The sequence below is a fragment of the Podarcis filfolensis genome (genome assembly GCF_964270895.1).
Source record: "Podarcis filfolensis genome assembly, chromosome: 3".
Taxonomy (NCBI): Eukaryota; Metazoa; Chordata; class Lepidosauria; order Squamata; family Lacertidae; genus Podarcis; species Podarcis filfolensis.
Genome location: NC_139606.1, coordinates 77,376,965 through 77,404,179, shown reverse-complemented (window position 1 = coordinate 77,404,179; position 27,215 = coordinate 77,376,965). Strand labels below are relative to the sequence as shown.

The 27,215-nt window shown below is 41.3% G+C and overlaps 1 protein-coding gene across 5 annotated transcripts in view; it reads right to left on the bottom strand.

Annotated features, from left to right (window-relative positions):
- Positions 1–12,674: 12,674 nt before the first annotated feature.
- The window catches only part of MTR (5-methyltetrahydrofolate-homocysteine methyltransferase), a 58,966-nt gene continuing 44,425 nt past the window's right edge, over positions 12,675–27,215 (bottom strand). For all 5 annotated transcript variants that reach the window (XM_083605998.1, XM_083605999.1, XM_083606000.1 and 2 more), the window contains 9 exons: positions 25,884–25,965; positions 24,432–24,530; positions 24,200–24,275; positions 22,021–22,176; positions 20,591–20,787; positions 19,612–19,812; positions 17,927–18,119; positions 16,617–16,729; positions 12,675–15,452 (listed from right to left, as the gene is read on the bottom strand). In XM_083605998.1, the coding sequence (XP_083462124.1) occupies positions 15,366–15,452; positions 16,617–16,729; positions 17,927–18,119; positions 19,612–19,812; positions 20,591–20,787; positions 22,021–22,176; positions 24,200–24,275; positions 24,432–24,530; positions 25,884–25,965 (1,204 nt within the window). In that variant the 3' untranslated portion in view covers positions 12,675–15,365. The remainder of the gene's footprint in view (positions 15,453–16,616; positions 16,730–17,926; positions 18,120–19,611; positions 19,813–20,590; positions 20,788–22,020; positions 22,177–24,199; positions 24,276–24,431; positions 24,531–25,883; positions 25,966–27,215) is intronic.

Here is a 27,215-nt window from a genome sequence, read left to right as displayed (position 1 = left end):
GATAATCCTAGTGGTTTGATATAGTTACTTCAAGACAATGATCAAGAAGGAAACTGTCTCTGCTGATTTAATGGGTGTGTTCTAACATTTTCCTCCCCTCTTTGTAATTTTTGAGAAATTGAAACTACACCTAAATTACATTTCTCCTTCAATTTCACCTCGGTGCTCAGCTCTAGCAAACCACTATTCCTCCTATTTTGGAAGTTCAGAGAGGAGTATAGATCCTTACACAGCCAAAAAGGCATCATACATACAAGAGGGAGGGGGGGTATCAGCAGGCTTGGGGGAACCTCAAAGTTTGCAGAAGTACAAGAAAAAAGGTAGAGGACCCAAAGGAGGACAATCTAGTAAGTGTTGAGCACGCTTAGAGAGCATGCAATTCTGACTTATTGGGGGCAGGGGAGTGGAATGGAGTATTACGGAGGAAGATAGTGTTGGCTGACCAAAATACTGAACAGCAGCACTCTAGACAGCACTACACATTTTGTACTGCGCACTTGTTAACAAATAAATGATGGACAAAGAAGATGTTACCTTGAATCAAAAGTCACAAGATCATTCAGTTGCTTCCCTCCAACCAAAATAATACTGGACATGCAAAATTCATACATGACCCAAGTTATCTGGTTTACGAACTGCCACTCAAGCCACTTTGGGAACTCTTCTTAGCAAAGTCATCTTAGCATTAAGGTGACTGCGCCAGCCTCAAATGGATCAGTCTGTACAACTATGGCTTTACAAACATGCCTTGAAATAAAGGTAGTATGAATCTTCAAGTATGTTTTGAGCACTGTATGTATCAGTTACCATCATTTTATGTCTTATGGAATTATGGGAAACCTTTGATTCCAGTCAAGAGAAAAGTAATAATTGTTCTTGAATTTGACCCTAACGGAAGAAGTCCCATTGATTTAAATGGACTTTCAGCCTTTAAGCACTTTCTCTGGTTGGAAGTTTCTTTAGGTTCCCATTCTTTTCCACTCATTTTGCCCATCATTAAGTGATCCCTCTCCCCTGAAGTTTGATAAAGGAGAGGTGAGTAGAGTAGAGTAGAGTAGAGTAGAGTAGAGTAGAGTAGAGAAAAGAAAAGAAAAGAAAAGAAAAGAAAAGAAAAGAAAAGAAAAGAAAAGAAAAGAAAAGAAAAGAAAAGAGTATATATTTCAGATGTCTAGTGACAGAATGGAACTTGCTACTGGTGTTAAGACACTCTTCAGTACGCATTTCATAATAAAAGTATTTTATTATGGCAGCTCAAATGGAATATCTATGATGTGTTTTAATGACTAGGAAAAATCAGCATTTTAAATCATATTTTTGTTTTTAAGGGTCACTGCTGCCACATGTTCAGATTTTCCATACATGATGGCTTACACTTTAAAAAAAGTTTTTTTTTCACTTTAGGGTTCAGAAAATCACCAAAATATTTGGATATTCTGCAGCTGCTCTTCCATATACAATATTGTATGCTTCTGTCCCCCTTGTTTGATGTACTCCATCTGACCTTTGAAAATCAAGGGTGACCTTTTCCTCCTCCTTTGCACTGAGTTAAGAGAGCTGTAGTCATTGATAGAACACATGTTTTCTATTTACAACAGCACCTATCTCTGCTATCATTAGCTCAAGAGGGTCTTTGGCTATAGGACTAGGAAAGAATGCTACATGACAGCAACTGCCAGAGAGGACTGACAATCCTTAATGAGATGGATTATTGGTTTTACTCTATAAGGCTGTGGCTAGCAAAATGTAAATTCTTAATGACTTATGCAAGTGGTGTGCATATAGGGAATCTCTGTGCTAATACTACATTAAATATTTGACAGTCTCACATATTTTAATATAAATGGCATATTTTATTCCTAATTTTCTCCAAATAAATATTTATAGAATGATCATAATGCCTTGATGTTTAAAGCATTAATAACTTGCACTTCAATCCAAATCATAGTTACTCAGAAGTAAGTCCCACTTATGCAATGGGTCTTTTTTTCTAGTAAATGTGTTTAGGATTTCCACCTTGAGCAACCCAAAATGACAGTATTCAGGTACAAATTGGGCAGCTTTTGCATTATCAAGGTTTGCAGTTTGCAGACAGGATTGTTTTTGTGAAATTTACCCATATGCAAGCAGTAAAAGGTAAAGGTAAAGGGACCCCTGACCATTAGGTCCAGTCGTGACCGACTCTGGGGTTGCGGCACTCATCTTGCTTTAGGAGACCAAAAAAAAAGGTACCCAAGCAACCAGCTTCTTCTCAAACTCATTCTAAATTGACACTGGGTGATTCTTGCTAGATATTTCAGACAGTCACCCGTGAGTGCTACTCACCCAAAGTTAACCTGGGTTTCTCAGGTGAGTGTGCTTGGAATCACAGAATTGTAGAGTTGGAAGGGGCCCAAGGATCATCTAGTCTATCTTGGTTAAGATGCTATTGAATGAGAAATGTATATTTCACAAGCTATACAAAAGTTTATGACTTCAGTAATTAGTGGGTTCCAAAAACAGCACCAACATGATACCATTTTAATACCTCAGGATAATGCCCAAACAGAGATACATACAGAGATACATGGGAATACTGACGTTTACAAGGCACACTGAAAATTATTGAGATAATTTGTATGAAACAATTTGAAATGAATTATATAAATTGTTGTTGCTTTTATACCATTAAGGAACCCCTGACCATTAAGTCCAGTCATAGACGACTCTGGGGTTGTCGCGCTCATCTTGCTTTACTGGCCGAGGGAGCCAGCGTACAGCTTCTGGGTCATGTGGCCAGTATAACTAAGCCGCTTCTGGCGAACCAGAGCAGCACATGGAAATGCCGTTTACCTTCTCGCCAGAGCAGTACCTATTTATCTACTTGCACTTTGATGTGCTTGAGAGCTGCTAGGTTGGCAGGAGCTGGGACTGAGCAACAGGAGTTCACCCCGTCGTGGGGATTCAAACCACCACCTTCTGATCGGCAAGCCCTAGGCTCTGTGGTTTAACCCACAGCGCCACCCGCATCCCTTTTATACCATTATAAGCACACAAATATAGATGCCATGGTACTTCTACCTCAGGCACAGGCAAACTCCGGCCCTCCAGATGTTTTGGAACTACAATTCCCATCATCCCTAGCTAACAGGACCAGTGGTCAGGGATGATGGGAATCGTAGTCGCAAAACATCTGGAGGGCCGGAGTTTGCCTATGCCTGTCCTACTTTATTTGCTGCACTAGTATTTTATATGCTGATGGGTCTACCAATTAAAATATTATTGCTACATGCACACAGAAACTAGTACCAGTTTTTGTTTGAGACCACAGCGCTTCTTAATAGGGTAGCAAATGGAAATGTGCTACATTTGCTAGGCAATATTTGTTGGTACAATCCGGTGTACAAATATGTGAATTACAGCTAACCAATGAGTCTGAAGTGCATAACTCTGTCCTGAGTCTTGGCCATAGATGCTATACAGCAAATATATCACATTCCCACTTGATGACCTACTAAGAAGAGCTGTATGTCAGATTACAATTATTGATGTTTTCTACAGGCATACATTACTACGGCTACTGCTTACATAATCCACTTTTTGTACTGGGCAGAAATCGCATTGTACAGTACTTTACTGAGGATGGTTTGACACTCCTGTATACTTGTATAGCAATGAACAGAGCTACAACAAATTCTAGCTCCAAAGCGGAAAAAGCAGGAAAATCAATGAGGATTATACCCAACAGGAAAAAAGAAACACAATTTAATGGAAGATGGGGATTATATAACCTCAGTAATTACCTTGTCAACCAAAATAGATTGGGTTTTTCCCTACTGAATGATACTTTCCATTGATTATCTCTAATTTAAATGGAATTAGGGTCTTTCAGACAATCAGACTCAGTAGAATTTTGTTCACACCTCAGTGGAAAACAAATCGCCCTAATTAACCAGAGTTCCTTTCTGACTTGAAGTTGTTTTGTCTGTGGTTTTCAGCACACACCAGGATATATAGTGAAAAGATACAAAATCCCAACAGAGCATGTAAATACTTATATATTGTATTATCTATGCACATGAAGTGTATAGCATGCAAAAGCAATACACTTTAGGGCAATTGATTTTCACTATACATTTAAAAAATATCCATGCTTCATAACCTTGATTTTGAAAAATTAATTTTGAAATGCTCTTCCAGCCAGCTATTATTCAGTATATTATTCAGCAGAAGGTATTTGAAGCATGTTGACGCATCCTTCTTAAATTTATATTTATGTATAGAGCTCAAAATAAAAAGAGAATATAATACCTTAGCTTTCTCTGGTGAACTGAATGAGGCATAACAAGGCTTTCAAATTTTAATATTGTATACAAGCAGTCTGGCCAAGTACAGGTGAAGATAGGAGACAGAAGTAAGATGCTAATAATTACCGTACCTGTCCTAAAGAAGGGAGGGCAAAGGCAAGCGATTTCCTGAGTTTAACCGTGTCCTGCAGTAGCACAGTTGCAGCTGGGTCTGGGTTTTCTGGCAATGATTCAAAAAGCAGGTGATCGGTCCTTTTTAGATAAACAGAGACAGCTTGCATATTGCCTCTGCTTTCTTGAAGAACATCAAACAGATCCAGTGAGGATAAGATGGTTCTCGAGCCAAGTCGAGCTCTCACACTTGATTCCTTAAGACAATTCAGATAAAGTTCCAAAAAAACCAACATTTCCTTTAGTCCGGACTAATTCAAGGAAAATAACAAACACCACTGATATTCAGGGAGATGGGAAGAGGAGGCAACCTATGAAGGTTGAAGATGTCTTGCTCCTGCAGGAACCCACGAAGTTGGTGAGCAGCTTCCTGGATGATTCCAAAAAGCTGAATGGTTTGGAGATCAATGAGGTGTCCAATTACAGGTAATAAGTTCCTTGTGGGCATAAGTATATGCCCACAAATAGAGAGCTCATTAAGGACAGCGCTGGACAGAAAAGAAATCCATGACAGAAGATGCAGGGGAGTGTAAGCAGGTATTGCAATACAGTTTTTCTACTACATGGTGGCATGCATCATGCTCCCGAGCCCATTGGAGCATGCTTTCAGGTGACTGGCATGTCCACTGCGGGAAAGGTGGAGGTATTTGCTCAGGGAATACAAAAGGGTACATAACCTATTTATCAGTGGAAGGTACTTGCACAGGAAAACCTTCTGTACAAACTAATGGTTATCTAAGGGTGCCCACTTGCATTAGATGTTGTTATATGGCAAAGGTTCTGGGGGCTATGAGACTTGTACTTATATGGTAGTCCATGTGAAGATTTAGTCACATGCACAACCACTGCCGTGTGACAATAGACAGCTTAAACCAACGTCGCTTTTCTGGTGCCTTACAATGGCCCTGTGCTCATTGCACAGAACGCACTTAGAAAAGGCACATAGTTCCAGGGGATTTGCAGCGTTCCACGTGAACTGAGCCCCTTGGTAACAATATCTAATTGGGCAATCGGTTTTAAATAATTCATATTAATAGACTCTTGCATTTTATTCATAAATGTAACATGATGTGTGAAATACTGCTACAATTTTGTCAAGGGAAATACACAATCGAACCTGTTAGAATGTTTACTGCACTCTGCCAGTAAATCCAGTTCACTGACTTTTATTTATCTGGCTTTATTGATTTCCCTGTAGTGCCAGTTCAGCCCTCTTCATGCTGTTGCTTAGCCCTTTCATATACAGAAAATTTCAACACAGACCTTTGCACAAGAGGTTAAACCCAAGACAGTACTATTGAATGTCTCAGTGGCATAAATGCATTTTTTCTTCTTCACAGGTGCTCATTTTGCATTTGATGCATTTAACATTCAGTAGGAGTGCTAAGCTAATTATACTCTTATTAACATATGTTGACTTGACATTACACCATAAAAATCTGATTTTTGCCACGGCTTTGGTCTCTAGAGACCATTAAATTATAAGGTTTTCTAGTCACTTAAATAAGAAAGTGTAACATCTCAATGTTTAAAACGTCTAGCATAATGCAACAAAACAAGTTTGTTCTTCATTGGGGGGGGGGAGACAGAATCACATGTGACTTATGCCAATTTATGCATACAGCTGTTTTCTGACACACCTTGCACCAGACAAGAGATTGGTAGGTATTACTAGCTACCATAGAAAATCCAAGAGAGGCTGGAGAAATATTAGCTATTCTCATTATTAAAGGGGTGAAGGAAATAAAATAGGTGAAGGGCACATCTTTTTTGAAGCATTTTCACGTTCCACAAAGTGGACTAGAGTGGGGTGTGATCTAAACACAAATGGGCAAAGTTTGATCAGTATGAAACAGCTGGGGAAATAGAATGAAAAGCAGAATGACTTCTTCAAGGCAAAGGAGAGCATCAGATGTCAAAATCTGCCTGGGGCTAGAATTCTAATTTTCCTCCCTGATGGACTGAATGCAATATTTTGAAGTGGGCATATGCGTGTTTCAGAAAAAGTGAAATGAGCTAAGATTTCGAGACCAAATCTTGGGAAGGACTCCACACAGAAGAATTCTGTCACAAGTTATTTGCTGCCACTGTTGCATAGATTTTCTGCAGCATTCATATGTAAAAAGCACTTCAGATAACAACCTGTCACATGACTTTTTGAGCTACCTTGCTGGGGAAAGCACTCTAAATTCTATTAACTAGTCTTATACAAAGTGGTTATAATATACATTATTAGAGTATTGTGAATTCTAAAATTCTCCATTGGAAGGAGAATAGCATTGCATTTCCCCCCCAACCCCCAAACCAGAAATTTCTCCCATTTATTTGGAGACATGCAAGAGCTATACCCACAACCGGTGGAAAAACAACTGGGGTTGGGTCATGGGAAGAGTAGCAGGGGGAAGTGGTGGCTACATGACGGGTCTTAAGTCCCACCAGCCATTTCCGCCCTGAAAATAATTCTCTTCCAGTATGACTTTGCATTGGAGAAGAGGCTGCTGGAGGCTGGGAAGTGTGACCTGACTGTGTAATGTGCAGTGCCAGCCTAATACAAAGATGATTTGGGGGGGGGGGGGGAATCTCACCACTAATGGGAAATAAGAAGTGTGCATAATTGCAACAGAGCTAGCGATGAACTATTATGTAAATCATGGAACGTCATGACAATACCCCCAAACTCAAAAGCTTTTTTTTTAAATAAAAAAAATGGAAAATTCTATGACTTTCTAATTGGATGGCTTTTGCTTAGAATCCAGTAAATAGTTAACAGAAAAACGACAATATGTAAGCTTGAAAGTCTGGCTGTTGTGTTTGCGTTCAGAAAGAAAAGCCACTCCCTTTATGCTGAAATACTTGTTATGTGTTGAATCAGGAGGCTGCTACACCTTCATCAATCAGGCTGCAGCCCAAATCGATAGCTGTGCTGCTAGATTTTGTGAGGTGATTACTCTTAATTTTTCTTGGATGCTTTGAAAAGATTGCATCAAGCCATTAGCTGAAAAATTACATCTGCGGCAGACATGATAGGGTGGTATTTTCTGCCAGGAAAAGGGTTACGTACAAGGGGGAGATATTTATATGTGCTTCATCCTTTGGCTATCATTACACAGAACTGTAGATGTGATGTTCAGCGGCACCATGGAGGCAAAAGAATCAAACTAGATGTGATGTCAGTTGCATTGAAGGAATGACTGTGGCAGAGCCCAAGCAAGATTGGGATTGCAGCAGGCAGGGCAGGAGTTAAGACTTTCCTCTGCCATAGTCCTGATGACCACCGCTGGTACTATTAGTCTCTGGAGGGGAGCTTTCACTCCTTGCATGTTCAAGCTCTGCTTTGGCCCCATCTCTTCCTTTTTATTAGGCATTATTTGGCTAAGAAGAATGGCATGCTAATGCCAATTTGCCCAATACTGACAGCTGCAGATTACTCAATCCATTGTGTTGACTACTGATACAAACAACCAATGGGGCAACCTCTGTCATTTGCAGGTGTTTCAAATACTACACTTGCTGCTGCATTTTGCACTAGCTGTGAACTCTGGAATGTCTTCAAATGCAACCCCACATAGAGCGCATCCCAATAGTCTAACCTGTAGGTTACCTGGGAATGGGTAACAGTAGCCAGGCTATCCGCATTCAGGAAAAGCCATAGTTGGTGCATCAGCCAAAGCCACACATGGGAACTCCTAGCCACCAAGTCTACCTGAGCCTCTAGTGACCATGATGGTTTCAGGAATACCCAACTATTCACTTGCTCCTCCAAGGGGAGTGAAATCCTGTCAAGAACAGGGAGTTTTACCAATTCCTATATATGAGAATTGTTCACACACAACAAATTCATCTTGCTTGGATTCAATTTCAATTTATTGGTCCACATTAAGCCCATTACTGCATGTAACCACTTGTTAAAGATTTGAACTGCATTTCTTGATAGTAATGAAACAGAGAGAGGGAGGGACAGAAAGACAGACAGACAGACTGCATACTGATGATACCTTTACAACTCTTCATATAAGTCTTCATATCAATATTAAACAAGGTGGGTAGGTTTGTATAGGATTGCAGTCCAAACCCCTGTCGCCTTCCTGATATTGTTATCAGCTTTTGGGGAGGGTTAGGCTGAATGCCTGGGTTTTCTTCTAATTCTTGGAATAGCCAGGCTAGCTTCCTAGTGAGGTAATGGGTCATTAAGGGAACAAATGAAGGGGCTCTGTAGGAGATAGCAAAAGGGTGGGGCCCCTTCCCGCAATTTACGGGTAATTAGAAAGACAAAGCGGAGAGAAGAGTGTTTTTGGAGTGATGTGAGCTTGAAGTGAAGCAACAAGCTGGGAAGATAGAGCGATGTTTGATTTCTGCTTGACTCCAAGGCTGCGGCTCTGGGGGATGCAAGACCCTCTTGGGATGTTAATGCTGTAAAATCCTCCATCGTAGGTTCAGGTTGTAGATATAAACCATAAATGATAAAGACACCGCAGTCTTTGCCATGCCTCATTCTGAAGGAAACATGAACCCTGGGTAAGCACTTGGAACCCCTGAAATCTCGTACGGCTCAGAGTTTGGGATGGTGTGCAACAATATTGTAACTTTGACCTAAGGGCAAAGAGAGTGGTTAAGTCAGTCTTAGCCCTTGGATGAATGAGGCTTGGACAAGTGCCTTTTGGAGCTATGATCTTTTATGCAGGTTATCCAAACGCAAAGCCCATGTTTCTGACAACCGTCCTCCACTGTGAAAAATGCGGGGGAGGGGGGAATACTCTATTTGGCCTATGATGGAACGAAACCCATCTAGAACAGAATAATGGTTGCAAAGACTTTTATAGGATTTAAAAGCTTGCCACTTTAGGATTAGTTCTCATTAAACCTGTAAAGCTGTACCTGGGCTCAATAATCCTCCCAACAAGCAACAGAGTTCCCACAGATAATAAAAGAAAATAGTCAGGGAGAAAGGTTCTCATACAGAGCCCCTATAGCATCTGGAGGATTTCTTTTTAAAGGGCAAGTGCATTGAATTATGGGCATCTCAACTTGTAGTGTGAGGCAGTCCAGTCCAGACAATGGTGTACCACCTAATTCAAAACTAGACCTTTGAGACAAGTTACATCCTGAATTCCAAACCACTTAGCACAAGCAGTCCTGAAAAGTGCTAGTAAAAAGGCAGCGTAATTTATAATAACTAGAGTACAATTTGTACCAACATGTATCTAAAGCGCAGTTTGTTAAATGAGCCCCGTGATCAATGAGACATCTATCTCAGTGCTTGCTGCCAACCAGCCTTCCCCCTAAATAGCTGATGGATTTTCTCACAAGGTCACAACTGACACATAAGTGCATAAAGGGTGTCGACTAGATCAGGTTCATGCTTTCTCAAAAAAACACACACAACTGAATAGCAGCATTAGGCTCAAGTACTTTGCAGCTCAAAACAAACTTCAGCATTAGCAATGCAGTATCCAACAGATACTGCACATGGTGTCTGCTGAAATGAATCATTTCCTGTATTAAAGCACACACGGAGAGGAATTTTGGTTTAATTCGCAGGGAGATAAACACCGACAGACACCGCAGAGGTTTGTACAAGACACACTGAAATTCAGCTTAATGGCATAAAGCATTCACAAGCCAGCAAGCATGTGAAAAGAGAGCACCGGGGAAGTCTCCAGAGGAGTGGGAGGCTGCAGTGGCAACCAGCTAGCAGGATGATCAAGAAAGTGGGCGAAAGCAGCTGGAACAATGTGATTTCTGGGAACCTCTTGATCCCCAGGAAGTAGTAGACTTATTGCCACTTGCCAGGTACATGTGCTTCCCTAGGGAACAGGGTTAGCCAAGGTCAGCAGGAAGGAGCTAGTGGTAGACTTGCAAGGGCAAAACTCTGTAATACTCTTTATTAGTGCCCAAATTAAAGTTACATAGGGGAGGGACAAATGTGGGAAGGGACAACCTCTAAGTGATGCTTTGTGGTAATCTTTGCAGCCACATTGTTACCAAAGGACTCACTTCAGCTGGCACTCTGTGAATGCCCTTGAACGTTCAACCAGCAGGCAACACAACTCCCATGAGTGCAGATTCTTTCCAAGCACAACAGAGAAAGCAAACCTGGGTGTACCCTGGCTGCCCTCATCAGAATGAGACTACTTGTTTATCTTGGGGTTGAGATATATGCTAATACCTAACTCAGCACCTGATCAATTTATCAACTGCCATGAGCTAAATATGACATGCTGTCTTGATGGGCTCACGATCCTTACCTTTGCACCCTGAAAATGCTCAGTCGTACAGTGGTGGGGAAATTGTACCGCTCTACGTCTACAAATTTTAGTTTGAAGTAAACTTCCCTCTAGCCTCTGCCTCAATATAATTACATTTTTTTCTCTCAGGTGAACTTACTTTAAACCACCTTGTAAGTCCTTTATGGTTTGTCCCCAAGAAACCACTTTCTAAAATCTTTATGGATCCTCACCCAAGCTGTTCCAAGCACTTGCTTACTCAAACCACAAAGCAATTACACATTCAAATTTTAGTTCTGTAAATAAGCATTTTTCTCTTCAAACCCACATCGGTGGTCCTTGCTAATTCCTCGAAATAATTCAGGTAACTGAAGTTGCTGTGCAATCTTCATGTGCAACGACTCTGGATAAAAGATCTCAAAATATTTGTCTACAGAACCAACTTCAGGTTGTGCGACTTCATAGGTGATCTCTCAAAGAACATCAGTTACATGTAAGCAACCTGCTATTTTTCCACATATGCATGACTTGGTAAATGCAACTGTCCTTAGGAAAACAGGAAGTGGAAGACTGCCAAATGCCAGCTCTTGTGTGCACAACCAATAGGGACGCGGGTGGCGCTGTGGCCTAAACCATTGAGCCTCTTGGGCTTGCAGATCGGAAGGTTGGCGGTTCGAATTCCCGTGATGGGGTAAGCTCCCATTGCTCAGTCCCAGCTCCTGCCAACCTAGCAGTTCAAAAGCATGCCAGTGCAAGTAGATAAATAGGTACCGCTGCAGCAGGAAGGTAAATGGTGTTTCCGTGCACTGCTCTGGTTTCGGTGTTCCATTGCGCCAGAAGCGGCTTAGTCATGCTGGCCACATGACCCAGAAAGCTGTCTGTGGACAAACGCCAGCTCCCTTGGCCTGAAAGCGAGATGAGCGCCACAACACCATAGTCGCCTTTGACTGGACTTAACTGTCCAAGGGTCCTTTACCTTTACCTTGCACAACCAATGCACAATACTTTATGGTGAAAGGGGTGGGCAAAGTTGGAGCGCTGCATTGGTTGGTGATGGAAATACCTATTGAAAGGACAAGGGATGCAGCCTTTTCTCTAGCAGAAGGAAACAGGAAAGGAAAATGTCCCACGATAGTTCAAAGTCAGATCATTTGGCTGGGTTACAGTACAACATTGTCTACAGTGGTACCTTGGGTTACAGACGCTTCAGGTTACAGACTCTGCTAACCCAGAAATAGTACCTCGGGTTAAGAACTTTGCTTCAGGATGAGAACAGAAATCATGCTCCGGTGGCGTGGCATGGCGGCAGCGGGAGGCCCCATTAGCTAAAGTGGTGCTTCAGGTTAAGAACAGCTTCAGGTTAAGAACGGACCTGCGGAACGAATTAAGTACTTAACCCGAGGTACCACTGAATATGCATAAGAAGAAAACATGGATCATCACAGACACCATGTAAGTCACTGGCCTCCTTATTGAGAACACAAGACTCCAAACTGGCATAGCTGGTTTTATAGATGGATACAGATTTAACAGAAGGGTTTTTGAGCTCTTGAAGATTCTTGAGATCTAGAAGGGGACCTAAAGAGCCAAAGGAGCAAGGATAAGGATAGCCCCTTGCTGATGCTGACCCTGTCGCTAAAGGCATTTGGAAGTTTGGAGTGACACTTCGGTATTAACAACAACAATAAAAAAATCATACCACCATTCACCCAAAGATTACAGTACTCACCCTCTTGGAAGATGCCCCTGAGTCAGAGTGGGAAACTCTGGCAGGCCTAAGACCAAAGGGAGCTCACAGCCAGAGGCTCCATGGGTTGATTAGAAGCAATGGCTGGCGATGATACAGTTTCTTTTGGAAGTTAAGGCTGGAATTCCAGCCCCACCTCCATCCATCATAAATAACTCTTGTTGCTTTTTCTTTCAGTCTTATCCCTGAAGATTGTGGCTCTACTTATATTCATTTAATAAAAGAGAAACAAAAATGGACAAGGCTATCTTTGACTGAATCAAAATTTAATGGCAAACTTTTGAAACTCAGTCTCAATATGCATTTATAATACAAAACATTATGAAAGACAGAATAATGTACTGTTACATAAAGCACGCACACAAGCTTTGACTATTTAAACATCCATTTTCATATTTCCTGCTGCGCTTCACAATGCTCTGAATCTGATCTATTGTTTGGCAGTTTAATAATCAAAGTTCTTGTTTTTATCGACATCAGCTGCTAAGCAAGTTGCATTGCAGATGCATCAACGCCTAAAGGCAGCTTTGCTGGACTAGGTAACTGAAAAACAAACTTTCAGGAAGCAAGCAGCAGATTTTCCATTCACAGGCCTGGTTCACATGTCAAAGAGCCAGACTATGGCTTAGTGTAAAACACAAGCATTAGATTAGATCACTGTGGCTTGCTTCTCTGCTATTCTGCTGCTCCATTGAGCTAAGTCATGGTTTGGCATGTTGTCCAAATCCAGGTTTGTCTTAATAGTTCATGGCTAGTGATTGGTCCAGGAGAGCAAAACTATGATCCCCTGACACACTGAGGTAAACAATGGTGTAGCTCAGTGCAGTTGTAGGACTACTGAGGACAAGAAAAATGGCCAAAGTCTCTTCTTTGGAAGCCTGTGTATTTGCGCTAAGCCATGTTTTGGCTTAATGTGACACTGGCGTGCAAACCAGGTCACTGTCTTATCTATGCAGCTAGTATAACATTGATCCTTTTGTGAACTTGTCCTTCTGTAGTCAAAAGAAATCCACCCCGAGATATAGTTCTGTTTCCTCTGTGGAAATTGCCCTCCTGATAGCCTTATCTGACTCTCAGTCATGTTATAGGCAAGGATTTCGTAAAGGGGATCACCTGCTGCTTTGGGTAAAATCAGAAGTCTAAGATCATGGGGGGGGGGGGAATCACAGTAACACAGCTTTCCATTCCAGCATGGAAACAGGGGCAATGCTCTAGTGCAGCGGTGAGGAACATCCTAGTCCTCCAGATGTTGTTGGATTGCAACTCCCGTCTATCCCAAACAGTATGACCAATGGTCAGAGACAACAGAAGTTTTAATGCAGTAGCACCCGGAAGGCTGAAAGCCCTGGGGCTATCTAAGTTGTTCAAGGAGTCTGGAAAGAAGCCATGCTGCAACAGCTTCCATGATACTTGGATAATGGAACCAGGGTACTCAAACCACTTTTCCTCAAGCAGTACTGAATACACTTATTTCAGCTCGGCACATCACACACTGACTGGCAGTCTGAACCATTGGGGACATATCCATATGTCCACTCATCAAGAAGAACCTGTTAAGAATTGTCCATCACATTTCAACTGTTCTTGAAAGGATACACCTGACCTTTCAAGAATGTCAAACTTAGTCCTGTTTTTTACCTTGTTTTCTGGAGTCAGCTCTAATCTATTGGTCCTGGGACAGGATCTTGTCAGGTATAACAAAATTAGACGCTTCTTTGTAGCTTAAGAAATGTAAACTGTTTACTTTCACTTTATTGAGGCCCTGAGCAGAACCTATCAAAACCTGTTTATAAATGATATTTATGCTTCTTTGAATAAGAGTGCTATTCTCATGCTACAAGATAAAATGCATGAAATTCTATTGTGGAAGTCTAATCTCTCAAACTGGGAAAATTCAAAGAATTGCACAGGTCTTCAAAAATGCAATTGGGTGGGGAATTTCAGTGGAGATTTCAAGCGACCGACCTTATTATGGCAGCAGGTAAGCTAGTGTGGTACCACACTTTAGGAAGTAAACACCTAAAGACTTAGAGCCTAATACGGTGGCAAATGTTGGTATATAACAAAAAAGACAGGCAAAGAGACTTTCCCCAGTAGTAACAGAACAGAAAGCTTAACTACCTGTGAATATAAGTAGAAATTTAAAAATTCAAAGAATTACATGATTTTCCTGAGTCTACCAAATAGTTGAGCTACAGTGAACAATCGGGTAAGCTTATTTAGAAAGACAAAGGCTGAAAAGAGAAATTACTGTGGAAATCAGAATCAAGGCACTTATAATCTCTGTCAGATTTCTGACTCTATTTGCCATTTTATATATACACACAGTCCAATCAAAGATCAGTGTCCTGTGATTATATTCATATTCCTGGGCAGTGGGACATATCAGTGCAAATATTTGTCTTAACATAATTTTTTATGGCTACAAATAAATAATAATGGCTGCGCTCAACCCAGTAACAATATTCGCACAGGGAGATAATTATGGGTTATGGGCTCTGTGTAGCGTTTCATTAGTGCTCCTCTAACAGCACATTTAAATACTAAACTTTTCTGATTAAAAGCCCCAACATCTTAGCAAGTCAGGAGCATTTCATGTATATATTTATCTCTTTTATATCAGGCCCCAAAAATCAAGTGGGAGGACCTTTTAATTAGAAACATGATACATGCGAACCTGTATCTGTACATTAAATGGTCACCACATGTTGGGCATTTTAATTGACTTTCTATGGTGACCAAAAAGATTGACTCCATTGCCAAGATTTTTTAGCTTTTGCTGTGGCAGACACTGTGGCTTGTTGGGGGCGGGGATGAGGTGGTTGCCTCCATATGGTACCTGTTTCTTGTGCGTGAGTCCTAAGCTTTGCCTTTTCTTCTCATTTGTATCTTTCAAAACAAAAGCCCTAACACGCCCCCCCACCCTCAATGCACATACAGTTATTCTGGATCATATCCAAGAATGGGCCCCAGCCATTTTTCCACGTCTGCCACAGGCATCTTTTTCCTTAAGGCATAATCTTCAACCTGCAGAACGAACCAAGAGAGGGATAATTTAGCATTTTAACAGCCGAGGCTTCAGCTTCTCTGTGCAATCAAAGTATCTGGGAAATTAAGTCTCACCACCTCTGCTCTCTACACTTGCATCCTTTTTTATTTTTTAAAAAATGCATTTCTACATATAAAGTATAAAAACACACAAAATAAGACAAACTACAAAGACTTCCAAACTACTGCATCAAACACAAAATGTTCAAATTAGAATGTCAAAAATTGCAGATCCAAATTGGACATTAAAAAAATGATCCCAATGTATCTGCTTCTCCCCAAATAAACTGACTCGGACTCTGCAATCATCATCTGAGGCCCTTCTTTGTGTGCCTCCTCCATGAGAGGTCTCTCCACGGAAGGCGGCAGCACAAGAATGGCCTTTTCGGTGGCGGCTTTCCATCTGTGGAATGCTCTCCCCAGGGAGACTTCCCTGGCGCCTTCATTACATAACTTTAGACGCCAGGAAAAAAATGTTTCTCTGTAACCAGGCCGTTGGCTCATTAAACAATCTATGGCCTTTTACATGTGTTTGTTGGTTCATTCCAGTGAAACAACAGGTCCAGGGCTAGTTGGTGTGACTGCAGTCCTGTGTAATGTGTGTCTGCAGAGGCTGAAACGGAATACAGGGCAACTCATCAGCTTTGCCAAGAGACCAAATCCACTTGGCTCCACCATGCCCTGAACTGTTTCTATTCCAGGTGGTATTTATAAGTATTGCTATGTAATTTTGAGAATTTCTTCTTCCCTTCTCATCTCCTTTTTTAGGCCATAGTATGCCTTTTAGATTGCCATGTCTTTTAGACAGTCCCTGCCCATCAGCTTAACAATCTTGGGTTTTTTTATTCATCTTATGCAAGTTACTCTGAAAGCCTTTTCTGCTAAGGAGCTAGAGAGTGTGGGCCTTTTTTTAAAAAAAAGTGTTTGTGATACTTCTTTTGGGATAGAAATCTTTAAAGACACAAAAGGTCTAAGGGAGTTCATGTCAGAAAGATCTTGTTTACAGATCTAAGAACTATTTTCAAAAAGGGTTTTACAGCATCCGCCACATTTAAAAGAAATGGCCCTTATCAGATTGAAATATATAGTACTGGGAAGGCAAGAAAGGATGTCAAACAACTGCTACAGGTGCTCAGGCCTTACCTGATCTTTCAATATTTTCCCAACAGCAAAGTACTTGGATTCAGGGTTGGAAAAGTAGAGACCTGACACTGCTGAAGCAGGCAGCATGGCTAAGGATTCTGTCAGCTGAATACCTACAAGCATCAACGGAAAACATTTGTGGTTTATTACTTAGAAGAGTGTGTTGTGGCTGGAGAATGTGTGATGCGCTTTGATTCAAATCCCACCTCAGTGAGGAACTCACAGCATGGCAAGCTACAGCGCTAGCCCATGCTACCCAATGTATAATATGGATGTTACGACACTGGCGTGCCTCACCTGAGGGTTAACAAGATAATTAACGTGAATCATTTCAAGCACTTAAAGAGGTACTGCTTTGGAAATAGGTACTTATGCTAATAACCCAATTTAAGGGCCACGGATCAGTGGCCTGTTAGCTGGGGGTTGATGGAGTTGTAGTACAAAACAGCTGCGAGGCAGCAGGATGGAGGAGGCTGTCCCCCAGCGTTCTTATACATTCTTATTTGGTTATACCTTACTGATTACAAAAAAGTATCTTCTGTGAATGAGCTATTGTCATGGACTGGCTGAATGCAGAGGAGTGGTGGGAGGCACCGGTTGGGGAACCCACCCCCCCAAAGGGAAGAAGGCTCAGAGCCAGGGGATTGGTGGTGGGATGACAATGAGTGTTCAGAGGGAGAAGAGGGAGTAGAGTGGGAGGAGGTGGTGTCGGAAGCTGAAGAGGTAACAGGGTTTAGTGAGGAGGGAGAGTCTGTGGCAGAGAGCAGTCCAGGATCAGAGGCAGAAGCAGAGGCTGGAGAGGAAGGGATCAAGAGGCAGAGATGAGCAGGGTGCTAAAACCGCCAGGAGGTCCCCGTCCTGCTGCAACCAGGTCTATTCTGTGGTAAGAATTTGCTTCTACACCACTTGTTTGCAATCCAGGTGAGAGTCCTTCTAACTAGCAGCAGAGCAGTGGGTTGGCAAGGCTGTCCTATTGTAACAGTTTTAATAAATGCTGGGTCCCTCCTGGATGCTGGGCTTGAGTTTACTTCCTTGGTTCTGTGTTTTATTTAATGTTCCCTCAACTGAGTACGAACAAGGTGGTGCTGTAGAAGTTAATTCTTATCACACCTCCCCCCTGGTCTCCCAGAACCAGAAGAGGATGGAGTAGAGACAGGCAAGGTGACAGAGTTATCAGACTGCTTGGGAAGGACCCTGGGGAGGAGGAGACTTAGGGAGGTGTTGGAAGGCCAAAAAAGAGAAAATGTAAAAGGTTATTTAAAAACAAAAACAAAAAAAGTAAGTTTAAAATCAGACGTCAGCTAAAGTACCTGTTGCCTCCGCAATGTTTGCAAGTCTCCACATGGTGAGTTTTTCCAGGTGGTCAGGTTGACAGGGATACCCAGGGGCAGGACGAATCCCCTCATATCTGATCCTACGCAGCTCTGAAAATTCCAGCTGTTCACCCTCAGAGTAAGCCCAAAATTCTTTCCGGACCCTTTCATGCAGCTCCTCGGCAAATGCCTTGGAACAAAGCAGAAGCAAGTACTTAACGCACAGTTATTTTTATCTATCACTTAAATCTGTTTCAGTATACTTTACTCATGACTTCAATTCATTACAGACAAGAGCCTTGAAGAAACCAGGTTCTTTCCTACATCTCCTTAGTTATACCGAAATGTTCATATAAAAATAAGCAGGGCCATTATTCCTGCACTTTTAACATATCCTTAAAAAATTCAGAACAGCTAAGCTGTGGAAAGACACAAACCCTGCTCCTTTGGCCTCCTGATATTCATATATTTGGGAGAGTGTGATAACAGAAAAACTACCTCAGCAAATTAGATTTTCCAAAAGCCTGCTGAAACAGGAAAATTGGTATACTTTTATTTATTACTATTTTTATAAGAAATATGACTCCGTAGGGACTCTGGAACAATATGCTCTTTTTTGGCCCTCTCAGATGCATGTAAGTGGCAAGTCTGATGATTCCCTCGCAAAAAAATAAAAATCTTCAAGAAAGTGTACTTATTTGGTTGTTTTCTGTCCATGAAACCAGTTTTAGTTGCTTATCATGTTTGCTTCATTGTTTTCAATTAGAAAAACCTGAATTAAAAATACAATCTTCAAATCAAAATTTAAAAAAATAGGAAAAACTTAAAACAAAAACTGAAATCCAGGCATTTTTTTTAAAAAAAAATCTCACAACACAGCCAGCTCAAATTAAAAAAAAAAGTCATTGTAACAATCCAGCGGGAATTCTCTTAACTGACAATATAGACCACAAAATTACTAGGAGGGAAGGCAATGTGTGCAAAAGTTGTAAGGCGAAAGGTTTCAGAAACAAGGAGAACTAAGAGTGTTTATGTTGAAACAGCTCTTTTATGTTGAACAGATCGTTTATGTTGAACAGCTCTTATGTTAAGAGCTGTTCGACAGTGGAATTTGCTGCCAAGGAGTGTGGTGGAGTCTCCTTCTTTGGAGGTCTTTAAGCAGAGGCTTGACAACCATATGTCAGGAGTGCTCTGATGGTGTTTCCTGCTTGGCAGGGGGTTGGACTCGATGGCCCTTGTGGTCTCTTCCAACTCTATGATTCTATGATTCTATGAAAGTTCACAAAATTATGGATGACTATGGTATAGCAATGTTTCCTCAGAGCAACAAAAGCTACCAGCTTAATTGGTCTACCAACAACTAGTAGTCATAATAATGAAGAAGAGGCCCTTCCACATTCTCTCGTGTTCACAGCAACATACCTTGTTGGGGAAATCCCAGTGTGAATTTGATGTCTGATTTGAAATTGGAAGATTTGTTTACCTGCATCCTTCTTTCTACTTGTTCACCAGACAGAAGACCAGAATGCTTGGGAGCTCCCCATTCAATCTACTCTAAAGAAAGCACAGCTTGGGGCTGGACTAGGACACGCCTCCCGTCAGCTCTTTAATCCCTCTTGTCAATTAGTTCACCTGGATCTCCTAGAAAACTGTTACATGAAACTTAACAGAAGTATAATTACCTCGGCTAAGCGATCTCCCAGCGCTTTCACCATTATGATATTGTAATCGTCAGACTGCTTCTCATATTCTGTGCATAGCTCATCTACTCCAAAGCATGCCACAGCGAAAAGACCCAAATAGTCAGGTATACCCGACTCCAGAGGTGATATGAAATCAGACAAGCAGTAATAGGGATCAGTAGAAGAAGAGTCTTTCTCAGCCTGCAATAATAAATGAAGGTCTAGTTGTATTTCTCCCCCCAATATGTTCAAACATATATGAAAACTTTTATGAGGTTATATTAAGATGGTGCATAATGCCAAAAGGCTGCACAAGATAAACAGAAACTCACAATTCTTCTTCCAAAATTAAATATATAAAAATAGAACACGTATCAAAAGATTATGATATACCACTTACAGCCATATGGACTATAAAAAACTCATCATCCTATATCCAATTCAAAAGTTAATTTAATGGTGTTTAAATATTTATTGAAAAGAATTATAAACAGATCTTTAACTTACAAGCCAAAGCAAAGCAAACACACACACGCACACACACTGAGAACCCCAAGGTCCACCAACCAGATACAGGTGCAAAGTAGTGGCTCAGGCAGGTGTACATGCACTAAGTATTAAAGAAAAGGGTGCCTCTGAGCACATATTCAGTCCAAGAATGTATGATCAGTACCAAAAACTAGGAACCAAACTCTCAAGTCCTTTCACACGAAAATCCACTCCAGATTTCCCCTGTCAAGTGCTCCTTTCCAGTAACTTAATTTAGCATGGAGCTTTTTAGTTGTGGCTACTGTTAGAAAACTGGATGTCAAAAACTGTTACAGATATCCTGGCAGATCACCCAGATTTCTACCACTGGGTCCAAATACGTCAACCTCTGGTTTACCTGAATGAACATGAATTATACAAACTCCAAAACTACTTCGGGCACACAAGTCAACATACTTTTGATGTTAAATAGAAGAGTTTTACATCCTACCTGTTGCCTTAACCCACAGAATTTAGCTATTGGTTCTGAAGACTGCACTTCCTCTTCTGTGGCATATAAATAAATGTCATCTTGAACACTCCGAGCTGGCCAGAATCCAACCAGACCTTTAGCTTTAAATCTGTTTTGCATAATCAAAGTTTTCAGCAAATTCTGCGCATCATTATAAACTTTTTTTGCCTCTTCCCCTAATAAAGGAAAAAGAATCCTTAAGCACATATGAAAAAATTAACTTAAAAACCGGTTGGGTGATCATTTTTCATTGTTTCGCAGCTATATCATAAAGTTCACTTCCTTTATTTTCACTGTTACAGTCTATTAATGACAACACATGGACAAAACTAAATACAGTATGAACCTGGGCTAGCATCAAATGTTTCAGAGCAAAAAAAATTTGCTGCAAACACAGTAAATGTAAACAGAACAGCATTGTAACCAAGTCTTCCATAAAAGCTACTAGGCTGCAACATTTTATTACACACTAGTCTATCAACACATGCCTATGTTAATAAAATGCGGCCTTTTTCTTATTAAGTCAAATAATGCCTGGTCTTCTGAAAGTGATTCATAATCACCACAAGCAACTAGCTGAGTTGTTTATTCACAAACCTTTCATAAAATCTATTTGCTTTAAACCAAGAGTGGGGAACCTTTAGCCTGGGGAGCAAATGAGGCCTGCAAGGCTTGTTCCAGCCCTTAAGACTCTTTTTTGAGCAATGCCTCCACCTGAACACCACACCCTTCACTGCTCTATATGTGCTTTAGGCTGTCTGGAACATGTCCTCCAGATGGGATAATAAGCCTTTTTGCTTGTTCGGAAGGAACAACGTGTGTTGGGATATAGAAAGTCACATCCATTGCCCTCGACTTTTGTCTTGCCACCACGGCAGTGTGGCTCCCAGAAGATTTGTCATGTGTCTACCCTAAGATGAATGGGGTATGGGTAGGATGGTGCATTCTTTGCTTTCGCCTGCTCCTGTCCGTTTACAGCTGATGTTTCATTAGCTGTCACAATTTTCCTACTGCACCAGCACACTAGTGAGCTTCAAAATGACCGACCAATCTCTCTCTAATTAACATGGCTCATGTGTACTATTGGTTCTACTTTGTGCATATTCACAAAATTTGAAGATACAGTGGTACCTCGGGTTACAAACGCTTTGGGTTACAAACGCTTCAGGTTACAGACTCCGCTAACCCAGAAATAGTACCTCAGGTTAAGAACTCTACCTCAGGATGAGAACAGAAATCGTGCGGCGGCAGCAGCGGGAGGCCCCATTAGCTAAAGTGGTGCTTCAGGTTAAGAACAGTTTCAGGTTAAGAACAGACCTCTGGAACAAATTAAGTTCTTAACCAGAGGTACCACTGTACTCTATCTACCTTTTAGATTCTCCACCACAGAATGCTACTGTGTTACTCACCCACTGTTTTATCGTTGAAGATTTTAGGAAATCCCCGGTTGGGATATTTGCCTCTGAGCTGCCAGACATCGAAAAATGGCTTCCAGTCAATGTATTCCACCAGCTTCTGCACATCATAATCTTCAAAGACTCTAGTGCCGAGGAACAGCGGTTTAACTGTAAAAAGCACAATGTGCAGATTTTGTAATTTGGAACATACTATGTGGGCTGCATCCACATCTGATGCACAGTGTATACCACTGCAGGTATTTAAAGCCTCAATACTATGGCAACTAAAATACAATCTTGAACTAGACAGGCAGGCTTACAGAAAATGTCTGCCTCTTTGGAAGGATGGCAAAATAAGAGTGTGTGGAATATCCAATGAGTCCAAGTTATAGGAGAACCACTGGTTTCAAGTTTGACTCCCTCATACCAATTGATCTGTTTAAATATTACCAGCTAAAATTTCAAGCGTAAGCTGTGCTGCTCTGCAGCAAGGGTGGCAAAACAATTAATTTTATGGAATAACTTGTTTATGATGGCTTGAGATTTTGTAGAAAATAACTTGCTCCAACAGATGAAATAAGCCATTGTTATGTGAAAAATCATGCCAGCATAAAGCCATTGGTCACTTGGGTAGCCCCCCTTACATGCTGTATTTGGCAGTGCTCAACTGCAGACTGTCGTGGAACGTTCCCAATGTGCTAAATAATGTAAATCTCATACAATCCTCTCTACATGTCCATATTTGAAAGGGCAATCTTGCTTTGATGCTAGGCTGCTCACAGCTACCATTCACCCTGGACCCTGAATCTGCGTTGAGGAGGAAAAATGCACTTGGCTCTACAGTATGTCCAAAACTAGTACTATTCCTAAATCAGGTCATACCATCATGTCAGTATCACACAGCTAAGTTTTCAATAACTATACTTCTTTTCTCTTAAGTCTTTTCTTAAGAAAATAAGGGTCTCCAGCCTGGAGTTAGCAAAAGTGCTCCCTCAATACAGTTATGTTCTGTGAAGAAAACCGGACAAAGAGAGACTCAAAACGTCTGCCTTTGCTACAGATATTCTGTAGTGATATCTAGAACCTACCTGCCAATTGTATCTATAAGGAACTAGAACCATGTTGTCCTTTCTGTTCCATTAACTAATTAGGGGCATAAGAAGCTGCCTTACACTGAGTCAGACCATTGGGCCATCTAGCTTGTCTACTACCTACACTGACTGGCAGCAGCTCCCCTAGGTTCAGGCAAGGAATGTTTCCTAGTCTGACTTGGGAGATGCCGGGAACTGAACCTGGGACCTTCTTATATGAAAAGCAGATGCTCAAGCACTGAGCTATGGTCCTTACCAAGCTCTCTCTCTGTATGAATAGGCCTAACGTAAGCAAAACTATGTTCTGATGCAAACAGATTTTAATAATTTTTACTTACCCTTTTCAGCCATTACTGATAAAAGTGTATGGTAAACCTTTAGGGAAGCTGGCACTTAGTAGCTCAATTAGATCTCCAAGCTGAGGAAGTCATCCACTCTTCAAAACATGCAGGAGCCGTACTAGTCTTGAAATTCAGTAGGAGATATAGATAGAACTTCTAGCCCAGGGGTGGGGAATCTTGGGCCTGGAAGCTGCTTATGGTACTCCAGGCCTCTCTATCTGATCCCAGGGACTCTCTCTAGGCCCTACTCTGCATCCTCCTAGTATTTCTTGCCTGGCTGGAATGTGTCCTTGAACTCCCACCATACCTCTTGCTTGCCTGGCTGGATGATACACAAGGTTATACGGACGTGTGTAGAAACTAGCATATTGTACAAAAGGTAAAATTTACAGACATCTGGCATGTGGCCCCCAGAAAATGGTCCAGAAGGGAATATATAGCCTATGGGCTGAAAAGGGAAAAGGGTTCTCCATCTTATCCAAATCACCAAGTGACTCCTTAGGGAGGGAGGATAAGGGGAGGGTAAGGAGAGGGTGAGAACCCTCCAGACGATCCCAGGGATGTGGCATAGGTATTTGGCTTCCACCCGTAACTTAAAATAATTATTTTTAGCATTTTGTGACAAAAAGCTAAAATCTGAAGAAATACTCAGATTAACTGAAGTCAAGATTTGTTTTCAAATCAGTTAGTCCTCCTGAAAAGAATAAATCTTCTGTAATCTTATAAGGCAGAAAATGGTTTCTTAAAAGGCAAACTAACCTGGTTTTGATTCAGTTAGCCAATCATAATAAAAGCCCTTATTCCTCGCCTGCTCTAGTGATAAATATCTCCTTTCCTGCGTAGGGAAAAAAAGACAGGTCTTCAGTTCTGAGCAAGCAACTATATCAGTTGATTTATCTGGTTTTTTAAAAATAAATGGCATGAAAGAAAAGCTAGTAATGACTAATGACTAGTACACTTGACATTAAGAAGGTCTGTTAGTGCTCTTTACCTTGAGAGAATCATAGTGGTCCTGTCTAATGTCTTCATATTCCTCTTGTATTTCTTCAAAGAAGTCATCCTTTAGATTCTCATCTAAAAGCTGAGAGCACTGAAATGAACACAGCATGCTGATTAGACTTGAGGGTGATGTAATGCAACTCAATACCTCTCCATCTCTCTCCGTCAGGCACTTAAATTCCCTCATGAAGTTATCAAGTCCATAAGAATATGGCTAATAACGCCCACCCCCAGCCAAAAAAATAAAAATGAAGTTAAACTGCCAGGGAAAATATGATTGCTTTGAAGTGCTTCTGGGTATGGTTCCTCTTTATCTTTTCTCAAGAGGGCTATTTAACACACAAAGCTTGCATGTGAAGGTGCTGGAGCTCACACAGAGACTTAAAAAATAAACATGTGAATGAGTTCCGACAGCAAGACTGAAAGGGAGGGAGTGGGATGAGGGGGGAGGTTTATCTTTAAGCTTTTTCTACTATAAACTCAAGTTTATATGAAGGCAAAACGTCACTTATTCTTGTCCCATTAAAAAACCTTTAAATAGGCCCAGGTGCCTTCTTACTGCCACTTAAAAAGGACCGAAGGCTGTAGATTCCATTTACAGAGCAGTAAGGAGTGTCAATATTTCCCTCCACAGAACTGGAAAACCATTTAACTCTATACAGAGGCAGCAGAAGCCATTTTAAATCCTAGTGACACGGTTTAGAGGACTTGTGCCTCATCTGTAAGAGGGAAGAGTCTGAAAATGCAGTAGCTGAAACATAAGCCTAGCAAAGCATATCAAATATATTTCCAAATCACAGGCAAGCCACTTCTGAGATTTCTATTATTCATTAAGCAAGCTGTTATAGTCAGATTTAATTAAACCCTTGACTGCCTTAAGCATTCAAAAACAGCACCCCAAACAGAAAAACACGGTATGATATACAGAAGTCTTTACAAACGCAGGATTTGTTTGGTAATATCTTACATTTTCTCGTGTAAATTGAGACATTCTTAAAATAGTTATGACCAAATGTATAATAAGAGTTCAGTTTCATGGATACTGCAAGTACCAACTGTTACAACCTCAAACAAAGCTTCAAACCACTGTCTGCCTCATGAAGGCGAAGGCAGGGGCCTGTATTCAATTGCCCTGTTGGGGGGAAAAATCCCGAAGCATAATGATTTGGTCACTGATGGAAATATAATGCTGTGCTGAATAAGCTAGATCTTGTCCACTAGAATTAATCTTACCTTTGTAAAATACATTACAGGCAGCAACCATTTTGTGCGGGGGTTCCGTTCCCGCCCCCCCTTCCATGTGTCTTGCGGGGCGCAAATAAGCCTGCATCACCCTACCCTTCCGGGTCCAAAATGACCCGCACATCCGCTGTCACGCATCAGTTGGACATGCAGAAAATGTTCACCGCCTATACTAAAGATGGGACTAGAAATCACAACTTACAACCACCACACTCTTGGAGGCATCTAGGACGTGGACAACAGGAGCACTGTATCGTGGAGCAATTTTTACAGCTGTATGTGTCCTGAAACGACAGAAAAGACATATAGGAAAGCAACAGTATGAACACATATAGACTCAGCATCAAGCTAATGTTCAAGCATTTTTGTGCCCCAATGGGAATGCTATAACATAAATCACACAAAACTCTCCCGTTCTCCTTTTAATGATAGTCCATCTGCATGCATAAAGGGGCACACTCCACACTTTTTACAAGATTTTCAAGGATCTCTACTGTTTTGCTAATTCCTAACAGGGTACACGGCAATCACAACATGTCAAGATTGGGGAGCAGATGTTGTCTTAAGGTGTCCCTATCCCTCTGGCAGGCCTTCAATTCTTAAAAGAGTGTCAGAGTTTCATTTGTGAATATATATATATTTTTAAAACCACTGGTTCTTTCGGAATTATTTTCTTAGGGAGAAGTGTCTGCTGCAAATGAAAGCAATTTTACACTGCTGCATTTCCTCTTTTTTTGGCATCATTCTTTAGCTGTGCCTACAGACTCTCCAGATTTTACTTAGGGGGTGGAGGTTGCTAAGCTCTACCTTCTCCTCCAGCACATAATGTTGTACTGTGCACGACAATGGAGTGGGAGGGAAAATTTGTGCCTAACTGTTCTCAGCCAACATCTTCAGCTGTCACGTTCATCTAAGTCTCTCTTCTGACAGCATATCCCCTTCGGAGCAACCTTTTTCCCCAGTCTTCTAAATGCATTCCCCTAGGCTTGGATAAAGCTCCTTTTTGACAGTCCATTGAGCCCTTCATGCCAGGATTTAGAATCCTGACACGCAAAATCCTGAGAATGCCAACTTTAATTTATTTTTGAACCATGAATTAATTTCCGTGGCTGCAGCAGCAGCAAGAGTGGATGGCAGCAAGTATTTCTAGCATGGTATTCAGGATAGAATAAGTTGTCCCAACTTCACATTCATAAATTGCTATATGGACTGCAACGCAACTGGAGGAAACTATTTGGAAACTTTGTCGCACAGGTATATTTGCTGTTTCCATCAAGCCCAGTTTTTCTCATTCTACAACATATTGGGTAGGATCTAGACTTCACAAAGTTCACAAAGGGACAAAGATCCAGTGGAGCCTCCCACTAGAGGAAGGGAAAGGAAACACTTATTGCCTGAATTCCCCTTCTGCCTACAGCACCACCTGCCAGATCCTTCAGAGCAGATTTTAAAAAATAGCCTCTCATTTTCCTCCAGTAGAGTACCCCATGGGTAGAGGTCCACCCAAGCGCAGTCATTAATAAATGATCTTCTT